The following is a 13847-nucleotide window of genomic DNA, read 5'->3' as shown; positions in this document are numbered from 1 at the left end:
CAAATCAATTTTTTTAAAAAATTTAAATTTTTTTAAATTTTATTTTCCCAGGACGTTACTGCAATGGTTCAAAATGCACTGGGATATGTTGCTTCTCTAGGCATGTTTATTTATAACAATTAATCCTTAGCATAAATCCATAGAATCCGCATATGACGTAAGCAACCTTATAATACAACCTTGCTTGGAACGGATTTAGAAGGAATTGTCGAAATTTCAAACAGACTGTTATAAGATTCCTGCCATTTAAAAATTATAATTTTTGATGATATTTCATTAAATATTTATTTAAACAGCTGAGGGAGTTAAAAATACTTTTAACTTTTCTGTTCCTTTCTTATCTTGGCTTGCTGTCATCATATTCTCCATCATTGCAGTTGTACTCTACTTTATTCCACTCAGGTACTTGGTGTACTCTACTTTATTCCACTCAGGTACTTGGTTACTCTACTTTATTCCACTCAGGTACTTGGTTTACTCTACTTTATTCCACTCAGGTACTTGGTGTACTCTACTTTATTCCACTCAGGTACTTGGTGTACTCTACTTTATTCCACTCAGGTACTTGGTTTACTCTACTTTATTCCACCCACGTACTTGGTTTACTCTACTTTATTCCACTCAGGTACTTGGTGTACTCTACTTTATTCCACTCCAGGTACTTGGTGTACTCTACTTTATTCCACTCAGTTAATCGTGGTGTGGGGAGTAAATTAGTTCGATAAGAATTTATTTCGTCCTGATACAGTCACTATCAAAGATATGTTAGTAAATCTTATCACTAATCTATACTATTCAGGGTATTAATCATGGTGTGGGGAGTGAATAAGTTCGGTAAGAAGTTAGTTCGTCCTGATACAGTTACTAACAATGAGCTAATGGATTTCCTGTCAAGAGTACCTAGTGACGAGGATCTATTGGATGCCAGGTATGTACAGTGAGACCAAAAAAATTGTGAAAAAGAAAACAATATTCAAGCAATTTTATGTGTATTTGACGCAAAAATTGTGTGAATTGTACACTGCGCACGTTTATTTATCTAATATACGATGTACTTTAAATGACGATTTTTTGGCCTGATCGAAAGCAAAGACACCTGACGGTCAAATAATCGTTCTTTTAAGTATTAAAGTACATTGAATATATATAAAAAATATATATTTTTAAATATCAATTATTTACGAATGCATCGAATTTAAATCGACATTTTTAGGTTCTATTATCTGAATGACTAATCTAAAATCTAATTGAATTATTTACGATCGAGTGGAATAATGTTACTCTGTGAATTTATATGGACGCCACGCTCTTGTGTATTTTTTAACCATATTCTCCTTATATAAAAGCATCAGATAAATAAAAAATAGTAGCGATATAAATCAAATTCAATTTGATATCAGCCTTTACTCATATTTTTCCGCGAACACTCCCTTTAATTCTAACAATACTCTGTCTGTTCAACAGTTTACCGTATCAGAGGAAGGGGAGACCAGACTGTATTCCGAACTTCTATCATTTTTTTAATAAAAAACTGAAACCACCAAAAGCATTTCAATAAAGGAAGAATTTGTTCGAAATTTGAAACAGAATGAAAGGAAAATTAACTTTCATGCGTAATACCTAACATTTTGTTTATTATTTCTGACACCATTTTAGGAAGTTCTAAATGTTTTCGATTTTAACCCACAATTTATTCTTTAAACGGAATTTCAAGCGACACTCCACTGAAGGTCAAAATTCAAGCGACACTCCACTGAAGGTCACAATTAAAGCGACACTCCACTGAAGGTCACAATTATTGCCACTAATAGGCGAAAACAAGTTCAGATTATATTTATGGAAAATGAAAACTTTTTTCTTTTCTTGAAAATAAATCAAACTTATTCGAAATATGAGAAGTGACATTCAATGTAACTTCCATACTGCACGCAAAGTAGAAAAAAAATTATATGTGTTTATGCTTTGTTTCTATGTAATTCTAAGATTTTATCAAAATCAGATGACAGAAAACTGCAAAATTGTGAATTGCTTTGTTTTGAGGAGGCCAGTTAAAAAAAATTTACACTCATTTTTAAGATTGGGCCAACTTGGAAGTGTTGCAAAGGCTTGGGTTTTTTATTTTACCCCACTAACTCAATAATATTTTTTGTAGTCCTAGACATGAACATTTTAAATTGTAAAAACTTGTTTAGGGAGCTTCGTTTGCTGCCAGATACACAGGAGACGGGGAAAAAGTCCACCGTGAAGAAAAAACACAAACAGTCCTAAAGGGAGACTGAACCACATTTTCAATATGGTTGTGAAACAATTTTCTGATATTAATCATTGCTATAAACTTCAACATATATATCTAGTAATTTATTCATTAGTAAATATTTATATCTTTAAAACTACTTTTATCCAAGAGGAATTGTTACTTATCTTTCAAAATCATTAAATTTTATAAATACGTTATAGCAGCTGCTGCTGAAATGAGAAAATATTGTTGACAAGCTTGACCAGAATAATAAAAATATAATTTCTATTCAAATATTTAAAGATCAAACTTCATCTTGTTGCATTAAAATAAAAATATATTTCAAAGGAAATCTTCCAATAATTTTGTAAAATTGAAAAGGAAAAAACTTATTTTTTTTTGCAGTTTTTACACGGGTAAATAAGATATATGATGTAAAACCCTATACCCCCCCCCCCCTTTTAATTATTATCAACCTTATAATCACTACTTTACATATGTTGACATATCTGCATATTACTTTTCCATTAACAGCAAGAACCCTTTCATTAGACTTTCCAATCTTTTAAAATGAAACTGATCAAACTTTAAAATATAACGAGGATATCAAGGCAATCTTATGCGTATATTTTAAAATATCATTAATATATAGTTTTACTAAAAGCTTGAAAATCAACTTATTGAATAAAACGTTTTCGTGTACACTGCACAATTTAAATTCAAATCTTTTGAAAACGCGCAATGTCAAATAATTTACATTTTATTTGGATAAAGTTAAAATTTTTCTCTAGTTCATCATACATTCAGATTAAAGCTTTGCCAGTCAATTATATAAAGCCATGCATTTCAATTTGTTTTCAATTAATTTTGCCAATTTTAGTATAGTAGTGCAGTAGGAGTGATGAAAGAAATTATTATCATTTGAACAATGTCATCGGAGACCACTTTTCAGGGAAACCTTGTTTGTCGAAGCATTTTTATCAGAAACTCAACGATTAGATTAAGAAAATAATTATTTAATCTGACACTTCAGATTCACAAGTATATTTCATCCCACTTATGTATAAATACAAAGTTGAGAGGATTGACTTCTATGGGAAAAAATTTGGTTTCCGGACAAAGGAATCTCCGATGGTTGTCAATTAATGATAATTTTATTTTCGACTCTTGTATTGTAGTATCATGTTTGTCTCAGACTAACGTTAGATCAAACCTAGGTCTGAAATTTAATTTTCCAGTTGCCCTAAAAAGTTTTCAATTTTGAAAAAAAAACTTAATTGTCTTTAAATCTAAATCAATTTATTGTAATCTTTTTAGGTTTGTCTTTAAAAATTAAATTTATTTTCTTCATCTATCCAATTTGGCTGAGAAAAAGAACTTGCCAAATAGGTTGATTTTTGATTCTAGATTAAAGTCTTTCCGGCGTTTTTACATGTAATTTAGTTGTAAAGGTTAGCTTGTACATAACATGTGCGCAATTTATTATTTTATACAAGATACAATTAGGAAAAATATCTACACTGTTTTCTGTTGTAACTAATTAAAGATGGCTGTAATACATCGTTTATGGCACTTAACGTCCTTGTAAGTATATTTTTGACACTTAAATTGCTTTATTATTATTGTTAAAGTATTTTTATCCATAAATCTTAATTAACTAGCACTTAACTAATTATGTTTGCTCAAATCTATTCAATTATATTCGCACATTTCAATGTTTGTTTAAAGCATATATTGTTAAAATTGTTCGTCGAAAAATTTGTATGTTTCATTATTTTTAAAGTACAATTTATCAATACTTAGCTTTTTTAATAGATCTAAAATATTCAAATTAAAGTTATTTAATACAACAAATATAATGGTCTAATTCTTTCTGAAGGAAAAGGAGTGAATTTTGTTAGGTAATAAACTCTTATTTCTTAAGCTTGAGTGCTATGTTGCCTCTCGGGTCGTAATAATTATTTACAAAACTACTTTATAAGGGAAGATAAGGAAAATTTACTTTACCAAGGATTCCCAAGATAAAATTGGTCAAGGGAACCCGTGGAATTAAGTAAAATTTTTAATTTACCGAAAAAATAATTTTACACAATTTGTTCGTCTTTTGAGATGAAAATGCGCGAATTTTTCCCCCGAAAAACTTCACAGGACGGGTGGTTATTTTACAAAAATGTCTCAAGGGCGGTAAAATGGGTTATTAATGAAATCTGTCCACTGTGTTGAGTGGGATAGAATCAGATTAAATCATTACTTAAAGGGACTGTAAACGTAATTTCAAGTGATCCCCGAAGCAAAGAGCCGTCATGCCCAATTTTCAACGGTACCCTTTAACCCATTCTAAACAGGAATACGGAAGATATCGACGTTTTTAAATCCATTTTTAAAAAGAGAATCCATTATCAATTGTTAAATAGAAAGGAAAAAACATTTTTCATAATTTTTACTTAGGGAATTGGGATTTTAAGTGACTTGAACTTATGTCGAAAACAGTTCCTTTAAATCTTATAATTTTAATGTTGTAATTTTACTGTTTAAAAAATCATGTTCTTATCAATACTTTTATCATGTTTACATTTTACTATACATTGTGATCATCTTCTTTGCTCCAAATAAAGATTATCTCGTTATTTTGCGTCAATAGTCCAAATTTGATGAATTTGAGCCGCGTCTAAAATCCGCCAAAAACCGGTTTCAATTGAGCGCCGTCTTAAATCTTGAAATATTGAAAACAATTTTAAGTGGAACCAATCATAATTGATCCGCGTCTCAAATTTAAGCCGCGGCTCAAATTCTTCAAATTCTGCCTCAGGTATTATTTCTCAGGCCAGTGCATGTTCAACATGTTTGATTGTTCTAGATCTCTCTCTTTAAATTACACCTTTCGATATTTTTGTTTTTCATAATCTTAAATTCAAGTAATAATCTATAATTTATCTTTTATCTTCTACATTAAACAAAAGCAAAAAATGTCATGGAGATTTCGGCATTAGTGGATTTCCAAAAAAATTTTAAATCAACATTTTTTGGCAAAATTTATCAATTTCGACTGGCCATAAACCTTTTTAAATTTTTTCATTTGAATATCCACGAAAACTTTGACAGCCATATTGACGTTGTCTTATTCTGGCCATATTCTGCACTATTGATTTATATATTATATTTCAAACTCTGTATTCTGCACTTTTCATTTAAATATTCTTTCAAACTCTGTATTCTGCACTATTCAATTATATATTATATTTAAAACTCTGTATTCTGCACTATTCATTTATATATTATTTCAAACTCTGTATTCTGCACTATTCATTTAAATATTCTTTCAAACTCTGTATTCTGCACTATTCATTTATATATTCTTTCAAACTCTGTATTCTGTACTATTCATTTATATATTATTTCAAACTCTGTATTCTATCTACACTATTTATTTATATATTCTTTCAAACTCTGTATTTTGCACTATTTATTTAAATATTCTTTCAAACTCTGTATTCTGCACTATTCATTTAAATATTCTTTCAAACTCTGTATTCTGCACTATTCATTCATATATTCTTTCAAACTCTGTATTCTGCACTATTCATTTACATATTATATTTCAAACTCTGTATTCTGTGCTATTCATTTATATATTCTTTCAAACACTGTATTCTGCACTATTCAATTATATATTATATTTCAAACTCTGTATTCTGCACTATTCAATTATATATTATTTCAAACTCTGTATTCTGCAATATTCATTTATATTTTCTTTAATATGTTACCCTACTTTTTCTTTAAATTCTTCTTTACTGTTTTTAAAGTCTAAAATGTCATTTAATGAAGTTAACATTTTATTCGTCAAATAAAGATTAAACGAGAAAGCGACATCTTTATTTTTACAAAAGTTCTCGTATTTTTGACACTTTTAAAAAAAAATAAACAAGCATTTATTTTATAATATTCTATAGATAATATCCGTTGGAAAAATAGTAAGATAATCCATAAGTCCAGTAAACCAGGGAAAATATGAAAATGAACACTGGTAAACATATCTTTGCTAAACAAAAATATCATTTTTTTTTGTTTATATAAAAATCTAACTTTAAAAACTGTAAAAAGTTTAAAGCTCAAAAATTATTGTATCTTTTTAGATCGTTTTAATACTTGCGCAAAAGCATATTATAATTAAATTAATGTTCAGAAGCTTTTTTAAATGATCGGGAATCGACAAGATTAAAAAACCAAATGTGCCCACCCCTACTTCTGGTTTATATCTATTGTGCCCACCCCTAAATCCTGCTATATTTCTACTGTGCCCACCCCTTCTTCTGGATTATTTCTACTGTTCCCACCCCTTCTTCTGGTTTATTTCTACTGTGCCAACCCCTTCTTCTGTTTTATTTCTACTGTGCCCACCCCAACTTCAGGTTTATTTCTACTGTGCCCACCCAGACTTCTGGTTTATTTCTACTGTGCCCACCCCTACTTCTGTTTTATTTCAACTGTGCCCACCTTTACGCCCACCCCTACTTCTGGTTTATTTATACTGTGCGCACCCCTACTTCTATTTTTATTTCTACTGTGTCCACAGTCCACCCCTACACCCGGTTTGTTTTCTACTTGTCAACCTTTACTTACGGTTTATTTTCTGATGTGCCCACCCCTACTTCCGGTTTGTTTTTTGATGTGCCCATCCCTACTTCCGGGTTGTTTTCTGATGTGCCTACCCCTACTTTCGTTTTGTTTTCTACATTGTCCACTCTTTCTACCCCAAAATTCGAGTTGTTTTCTACCTGTTATTTCACCAAGCCTTATATGGAATTCATCATCATATAGAGAAGCATAGAACCTTTTTCGGGCATTCACCTCCACTTCCTCATTTCTTGCCATTAAACTTCTCTCGTACATTCTACTGGTCTTGAAAATAATTAGTTTTAATTTAATTTGTTTATTTTTCTTTTTTTTGGTTAAAAATTTAGTTTTAAGCAGATTTGCAGCCTTTCCTTTATTAATCCAAGCATACCTTGGGTTTTTTGTGTTCATGATTTTCAGAATGTAAAGCGGTCGGGGTTCATATCAATACAATGAAGAGGACTTTTCTAGTTTTGATTTTATCAAGCTTTTTCCACATTACAAGTAACTTTACTAGTAAACAACGAGAATTCAGAGTTTCTCTTTGTTTAAATGTTTAACCCTATTCCTGCTAGGGGGGGGGGTCAATTTGACCCCCCCTGTAGTTTTTTTTTACATAACTCAAAAAGTATTGGTCTGAGGCTGTTGAAATTTTCTGAATTTTCCTACATACCCAAAGCCCTCCCTTTAGGCCTAAAACCGGGCTTTAATACTAACTGCCTGAGTCCTCAGGCACACTGTCTTGAATTGACTGCTAAATCTTTGTTTTGACCCACTTCCACTTGTCAGATTTGGATAAAATTCAGCTTTTTGGAAAGCCTTTGACATAAGGAAACGAATTGCACAAGTTTTGCGAAAAAAAGCTGCAAATTTTTTGCAATCAACCTGTCAAAGGAAATTTGCTCATTTTTAGTTTTTCTTGATTAAAAATCAGGTTGTTTAAAATTTTGCAAATATTTTTGCATATTTGAAATGGCATGGTCAAGGGATTTATAAAAATGTAAAATTTTTCATTTTTTGGACAAATTTTTTTTTTGCAAACATTTTTACTATATAACTGGATTTTGCGATAAAAAATTGAATTTTTGCAAATTTGCAAATTTTTTTTTGCAGATTCTTAAAGTAGAGCACAAGAGCATTCTATTGATGTATCATTTGTCATATTTGGACATCAAACATGTGATTGTATAAGCTTGTAATTTGGAAAAGCTTGTTAAAGAGATCAAAACTTAAATACAAAAGTCGTCTTCAATTAATTGAAATAAACGCCGACGACCGGTGAAGATTACCATTATTGGTGATTTTGGTTTAACTCTTCGTCTTGATCCATGATGATTAACTTCCTGTTCTTTTCTTTTGCTGTCCATATATGTGTGCAGAAGAACCTGTTTAAAGAGGCTGTAGACGTAATTTCAAGTAACCCTCTATTTATACAGTGGAGTTTTCGTTGTACCCTAAGCACCCTTTCTGAACTACATTAAGGAAGTCACTTTTTTTGGAGAAGCCACTATAGAAAATAATAAGTTTTCAAGAGAAAAAGAAGGATGTAACATTCATCCATGGTCAGACAAAGGTTTGAAGAGTAACTTTGTAAATTGATGCTTGAAATTATGTCTATAGTAATTTTCAACATTTTAAGTTACCTCAAAAAATGGAATCATCTGCGCAAAAATGAGCCAAATGTCAATCATTTTTACATATGCTGTAGGAGGCAGAGAACCTTTTAAATAATTTATTTATATTATACAAAAATAAGATTCTTGATTTGTATTATTTATTCATAATTATTAGATGGAGGGAAATGGCCATCAAAACCAAATAACTAATTCATTATCATATTTTCTATTTTTTTTTATTATAATCAACTGAAACTATTTACGTTTATTTTTTATTGCAATCAAAAACAATTAAAAACATAAATGCCAAGCGCTGCGCAGCGCCCCACTTTGATAATGCTTGGCGCGGACAAAAGAAGCAACTTATCGAATCTCAACTATTATAGGTTGATATGTTTAAATCCTTACTTTGATATTTTATTCAATTTCAGCTTTTAAAAATAATGCTATTGGTAGCAATTACATTGATAAATTTTGTTGAAATCAACAAAATAACCAGCATTGTTGATTATTATTTACAAAAAATGCAATCAGATGTTTGGTATAGATTCAATGCCTCATATTTACAGTGTATCTAAAGTAATTACCAGAAAACTGTAGAAAAGGAAGACGACATTAAAAAATACTAAAGGGCATGGAGTAACTATGCAAATAGTTTATTAATAACTTATTAAACATTTATTAAGCACAGTTGTATGTTTCAGACAATTGTTGTGTTTCATAATCACAAGACTATTTATCATAACTTGAATCTAAAAGTCGACTTCCAATTCCTGAGTTTTATGATTATCACTGTAGAAGACACTTACCTGAAACACTGATGAACAATGTAGTTAGCACAAGCAGTGCTGTTAGGTTGACCGTAACCAAAGCTTCAAAGAAGAAGGGTTTGAAGAAGTTAGTTGTGTAAACAATAACGATAAGAAGAAAGGAAGGAAGGAAGGTTGTCAGGATCTCATTGATTATTCTTCTCTTTAGCAAAATACCAACAGTGATTCCATCCGTTGGAGACGCTTTAAAAAGGAAAAAATTATAATTTTTAGAAAACAGTGAGTTGCTGAGTTTTGGACGCTATAAATAAATTATGAAAAAATAAAAGATTCATGAACTGATAAGTTTTTTTATGACGAATATACTTTTGAAAACAATTATTCAATATACATAATTTGTTTGTTATTGTAAAATTTAATTTTTTTCTTTTTAAGAGACTGGTATTTTAAAAGCAATTTACTGTAGCAATCTTTCAAATCGCCTTTTTTCTTCACATATCATAAAACCAAAAATTTCGCGGACTTTTTGATCTGTTTACATTGATGGGTTGATTTCTAAAATCCCATCTGGGCAAAAATGTTCAACTTTGACCGGTCATTATATATATATATGTATATATATATATAAAAGAGCATACTTTGATTCACATAATCTAGTTTCCACGAGAGAATAATATACTGTGTTAGTACTGTATCTCCTTCCATCATTATGCTATCTGGAGTTATCATTAAAACTCTCTTTTCTAAATCTCGGACCATCATCACAACTTGACATTTCTAGAGAATTAAAGGTTTTCAATATAAAACTAAATTTATCATATTGGGACCCATACAACTCATACAACCCATTAAACATCCAGTAATGCGGTATTCAAAGACTCTAATTAGATGATTTTCAAGCTATACGTTTTAACAAACATCAAATTCACATAAGATAAAATATTTAATAAAAACTAGCTGAAGTGACCGGCGTTGACCGAGGAAAGCACATTTGATTTTTGAATTAAAAAAATTTAAAAATGAAGTCTTGGAATTTAGCATTTCGTAATTACGGACATTTGTTCGAAATTTTTAACAGAATATTACTATGAAAGGTTTGTGAGATATATTTATAATTTTGTTAGTAATTTTGAACAATTACTTATTAGATTCGAAATTCTTTCGGAAGTTATGCTTAACAAATAAAATGTTCTGATAACAGCTTGAATTTTCGATATTTTATGAGAAATGATTTTCTACACATATCTTTACAAAGTTTCTTCATTCATTTTGCTCCTTTACTCAAGATTTATTTTAGCGCACATTCCTTTTCCGATTATACAGTAGTTTACGATTATATTCATTCTATGAAGACGACTTTAGATTTTAATTCTGATTTATAATAAGCTATTAAACAGCATGGATACATAAAAACATGGAGAAAAGAAAATCTATCAATTAAAAAAGTTTCTCTTTAATTGCTTGTAAACTTGTAATTTGAAAAAAGCTTGCTAACAATTAAAACTTAATTTTAAGAGTCGTCTTTATTTTATTCATATAATCGCTTTCCACCGTGGAATAATTCAAATTTTACCTGTGTGTCAAAAGGATACATTTGAAGTTCATATTCACATTTAAATGTTTTTGTATAAACTTCTTGAAACTCAAGAATATTTTCCTTTCCTTAATATGATTAAAATATAATGATTGATGTTGAGACCTTGAACTTTGTTTTACTTGTCTTACTTCATACTATGGGAACATATATATAACCTCATTTCAGTTACTAAATCCACCGCTGCACTCTGAGGAGCGCTGCGATCAAATCAAGGTAGTCGCCATGACAGTTTTGTTACAAAAGGAGGGAAGAGATAAGCTCTGTTTTTTTCGCGCTCCCACCATCCTCCCTTTAGCAGGATCTCTTTCAGAACAGGGGAAAAGACCCTCTCTTGACTTTTGGTCCTCCACCTTACTTTACCTAGTGTCGGTGAACAGGGTTCACCGACCATGGGACATCGTCCAGGGGGAACTAGGTTTACCGGATGGCAACAACTGGCTTGACTCCAATCAGCTCAGCTCATGGCTCAACAAATACTTCACAGCCGGTCAGCAGGGTTGACCGACCTTACCTAGAATGTAGCAAAACAGGTGGGTTAACCAGGTAGACCAGTCTACCTGACAGCTAGTCCAATGAATGTCAGATGTACCGTCACAGGCTGGTCGACCCGAAGGAGCTAGTGTACAGCTCCTTCTGGGTAAGAGAGAATAATACAGATGGGGAGAGGCCGAATTCAAGTATATGTAAGGAGGAGAGAGGCGGACGGAGATGACAGCTACCTGGCATGGATCTACCTGGCCAGAAGTGATCAGATTTAAAGTAAGATAATATCCATTGACATGATTGTTTCTATTCAAGTTGTATAAGATTCTTGTCAAGTTTTAATTTAGAGTCTAATCAAGTTGTAATTGATTCTTTGTTGAATTAAATTCTATCAAAATTGTATTAAATTGCATTCAAGTTGAATTAGATTCTATAAAGTTATTTTAAATTCTATTCAAGTTGTATTACATTATTTAACAGTTGTATTAAATAATATAACAGTTGTATAAGATTATATAACAGTTATATTAGATTCTATTAAAGTTGTGATATTAGATTATATAGATTCTGTTAAAGTTGTAATTATTACATTAAAATTGTAATTATAACGTGTTTTCAACATTTTGAGATTCTGTTAAACTTAAGCGCGTTTTTGAAATTTTATGCAGCATTAGTATTCTCCAAAAAGCAAAGGAAGAAAACAAAGGATATTTTTAAATGAATATAATGACGATATGAATATAAAGTGACGTTGCCAGTTTTATTATTCAAACTTTGTTTAATGTTTGATTAAAAGTATCATACCTTGAAATATGTTGATTTCTTCCATAACATCTGATGAACTTCTTGTAAAATTACCCTCTCTAGTCACAGTTACCTCAGTTCCTTTACCTATACTAAATAGAGTTCTTTACAAATAATTTTAACTATGGTTTTAGGGAGCTTTGTGCCCAGCAGTCTTATAACAATAATTTTTACTAGCATTTTATGGAGCTTCATGCCCAGCTGTCTTATAACAATAATTTTAACTAGCGTTTTAGGGAGCTTCGTGCCCAGCTGTCTTATAACAATAATTTTAACTAGCGTTTTAGGGAGCTTCGTGCCCAGCTGTCTTATTACAATAATTTTAACTAGCGTTTTAGGGAGCTTCGAGGCCAGCTGTCCTATAACAATAATTTTAACTAGCATTTTAGGGCGCTTCGTGCCCAGCTGTCTTATTACAATAATTTTAACTAGCGTTTTAGGGAGCTTCGTGGCCAGCTGTCCTATAACAATAATTTTAACTAGCGTTTTAGGGCGCTTCGTGCCCATGGCTGTCTTATAACAATAATTTTAACTAGCGTTTTAGGGCCCTTCGTGCCCAGCTGTCATATAACAATAATTTTAACTAGCGTTTTAGGGTGCTTCATGCCCAGCAGTCTTATTACGATAATTTTAACTAGCGTTTTAGGGAGCTTCGTGGCCAGCTGTCATATAACAATAATTTTAACTAGCGTTTTAGGGCGCTTCATGCCCAGCAGTCTTATTACAATAATTTTAACTAGCGTTTTAGGGCGCTTGGTGGCCAGCTGTCGTATAACAATAATTTTAACTAAGGTTTTGGGGCGCTTCGTGCCCAGCAGTCTTATTACAATAGTTTTAACTAGCGTTTTATGGTACTTCGTGCCCAGCTGTCTTTTAACAATAATTTCAACTAGAGTTTTATGGCGTTTTGTGAATCGTGCCCAGCTGCTTTATTACAATAATTTTAACTAGCGTTTTATGGTGCTCCATGCCCAGCGGTCTTATTACTATAATTTTAACTAGCGTTTTTTGGCGCTTCGTGCCCAGCTGTCTTATAAATATAATTTCAATGGCGCTTTGTGAATCGTGCCCAGCTGTCTTATTACAATAATTTTAACTAGCGTTTTTTATGGTGCTCCATGCCCAGCTGTCTTATTACTATAATTTTAACTAGCGTTTTTTGGCGCTTCGTCCCCAGCTGTCTTATAACAATAATTTTAACTAGCGTTTCAGAGCGCTTCGTGCCCAGCTGTCCTTTTTCTATAATATGTAAAGATTTGTCCCCCCCCCCCTTCCCCTATGTTAGAAGGATAGGGTTAAGAGAACTTACACTGTAGCTTCATTACTCTCTGTATTAATGAAAACAATATGAGGAATCCAAATCTTTTGAATTTCAGATTCAGACAGAGCATTGGAGGATTTAGTAGTTTTCAGGTTGAAGTAGCTTAATCGGTAATCATACCATTTCATCATCAGTAGGAACTAGTTCACAAATATTGCTATAAAGGAACTGAGTTCTTGTCGGTTTTTAAAATCTCTATAACCCAATTAGATTAGAAATTGAAATTGTGAGACAAACTCCTTTGGGGTCAAATGTTAATTATCTTTTATTTTAACATAGATATGGAATTATTTTTTTTAAATTTGTATAATTTTCTCTTGCTAAATGCATTTAGTAAAAAAATATGTTATGATCATTATTTTCCTTAGATTGGAATTTGAAATTGTGGCAAAAACTCCTTTTA

The 13847-nt window shown here is 31.3% G+C and overlaps 2 protein-coding genes across 4 annotated transcripts in view; one reads left to right on the top strand and one right to left on the bottom strand.

The window, feature by feature from the left end:
- The window catches only part of LOC111703247 (multiple C2 and transmembrane domain-containing protein), a 36455-nt gene extending 33910 nt beyond the window's left edge, over positions 1-2545 (top strand). For all 3 annotated transcript variants that reach the window (XM_023475137.1, XM_023475135.1, XM_023475136.1), the window contains 4 exons: positions 52-100; positions 297-402; positions 800-928; positions 2193-2545. In XM_023475137.1, coding sequence (XP_023330905.1) covers positions 52-100; positions 297-402; positions 800-928; positions 2193-2268 — 360 coding nt within the window. In that variant the 3' untranslated portion in view covers positions 2269-2545. The remainder of the gene's footprint in view (positions 1-51; positions 101-296; positions 403-799; positions 929-2192) is intronic.
- A 3607-nt stretch (positions 2546-6152) lies between these two features.
- On the bottom strand, positions 6153-13696 carry LOC111703254 (glutamate-gated chloride channel alpha). The gene is made up of 9 exons (XM_023475147.1): positions 13433-13696; positions 12124-12215; positions 10813-10901; positions 9878-10016; positions 9279-9482; positions 8497-8573; positions 8143-8238; positions 7015-7138; positions 6153-6278 (listed from the first exon to the last, which is right to left on the bottom strand). Exons 1-9 carry the CDS (start codon positions 13573-13575, stop codon positions 6184-6186), a joined length of 1059 nt encoding a protein of 352 aa, XP_023330915.1. The 5' UTR covers positions 13576-13696; the 3' UTR covers positions 6153-6183.
- Between the last annotated feature and the right edge of the window lie 151 nt (positions 13697-13847).

The sequence above is a fragment of the Eurytemora carolleeae genome, unplaced genomic scaffold (genome assembly GCF_000591075.1).
Source record: "Eurytemora carolleeae unplaced genomic scaffold, Eaff_2.0 scaffold150, whole genome shotgun sequence".
Lineage (NCBI taxonomy): Eukaryota > Metazoa > Arthropoda > Copepoda > Calanoida > Temoridae > Eurytemora > Eurytemora carolleeae.
The sequence above is the reverse complement of the archived record's forward strand: the minus strand, read 5'-3'. Positions and strand labels throughout refer to the sequence as shown.

What these genes read in the sequence shown, in the direction of transcription:
- LOC111703254 (XM_023475147.1), bottom strand. Translation starts at nt 13,575, where the DNA reads ATGATGAAATGGTATGATTACCGATTAAGCTACTTCAACCTGAAAACT. An exon ending in ACTAGATTATGTGAATCAAA is followed by an intron (nt 9,483 to 9,877) that starts GTATGCTCTTTT and finishes TCCTTTTTAAAG; the next exon opens with CGTCTCCAACGGATGGAATC. An exon ending in AAGGCTTGGTGAAATAACAG is followed by an intron (nt 6,279 to 7,014) that starts GTAGAAAACAAC and finishes ATTTTTGTTTAG; the next exon opens with CAAAGATATGTTTACCAGTG.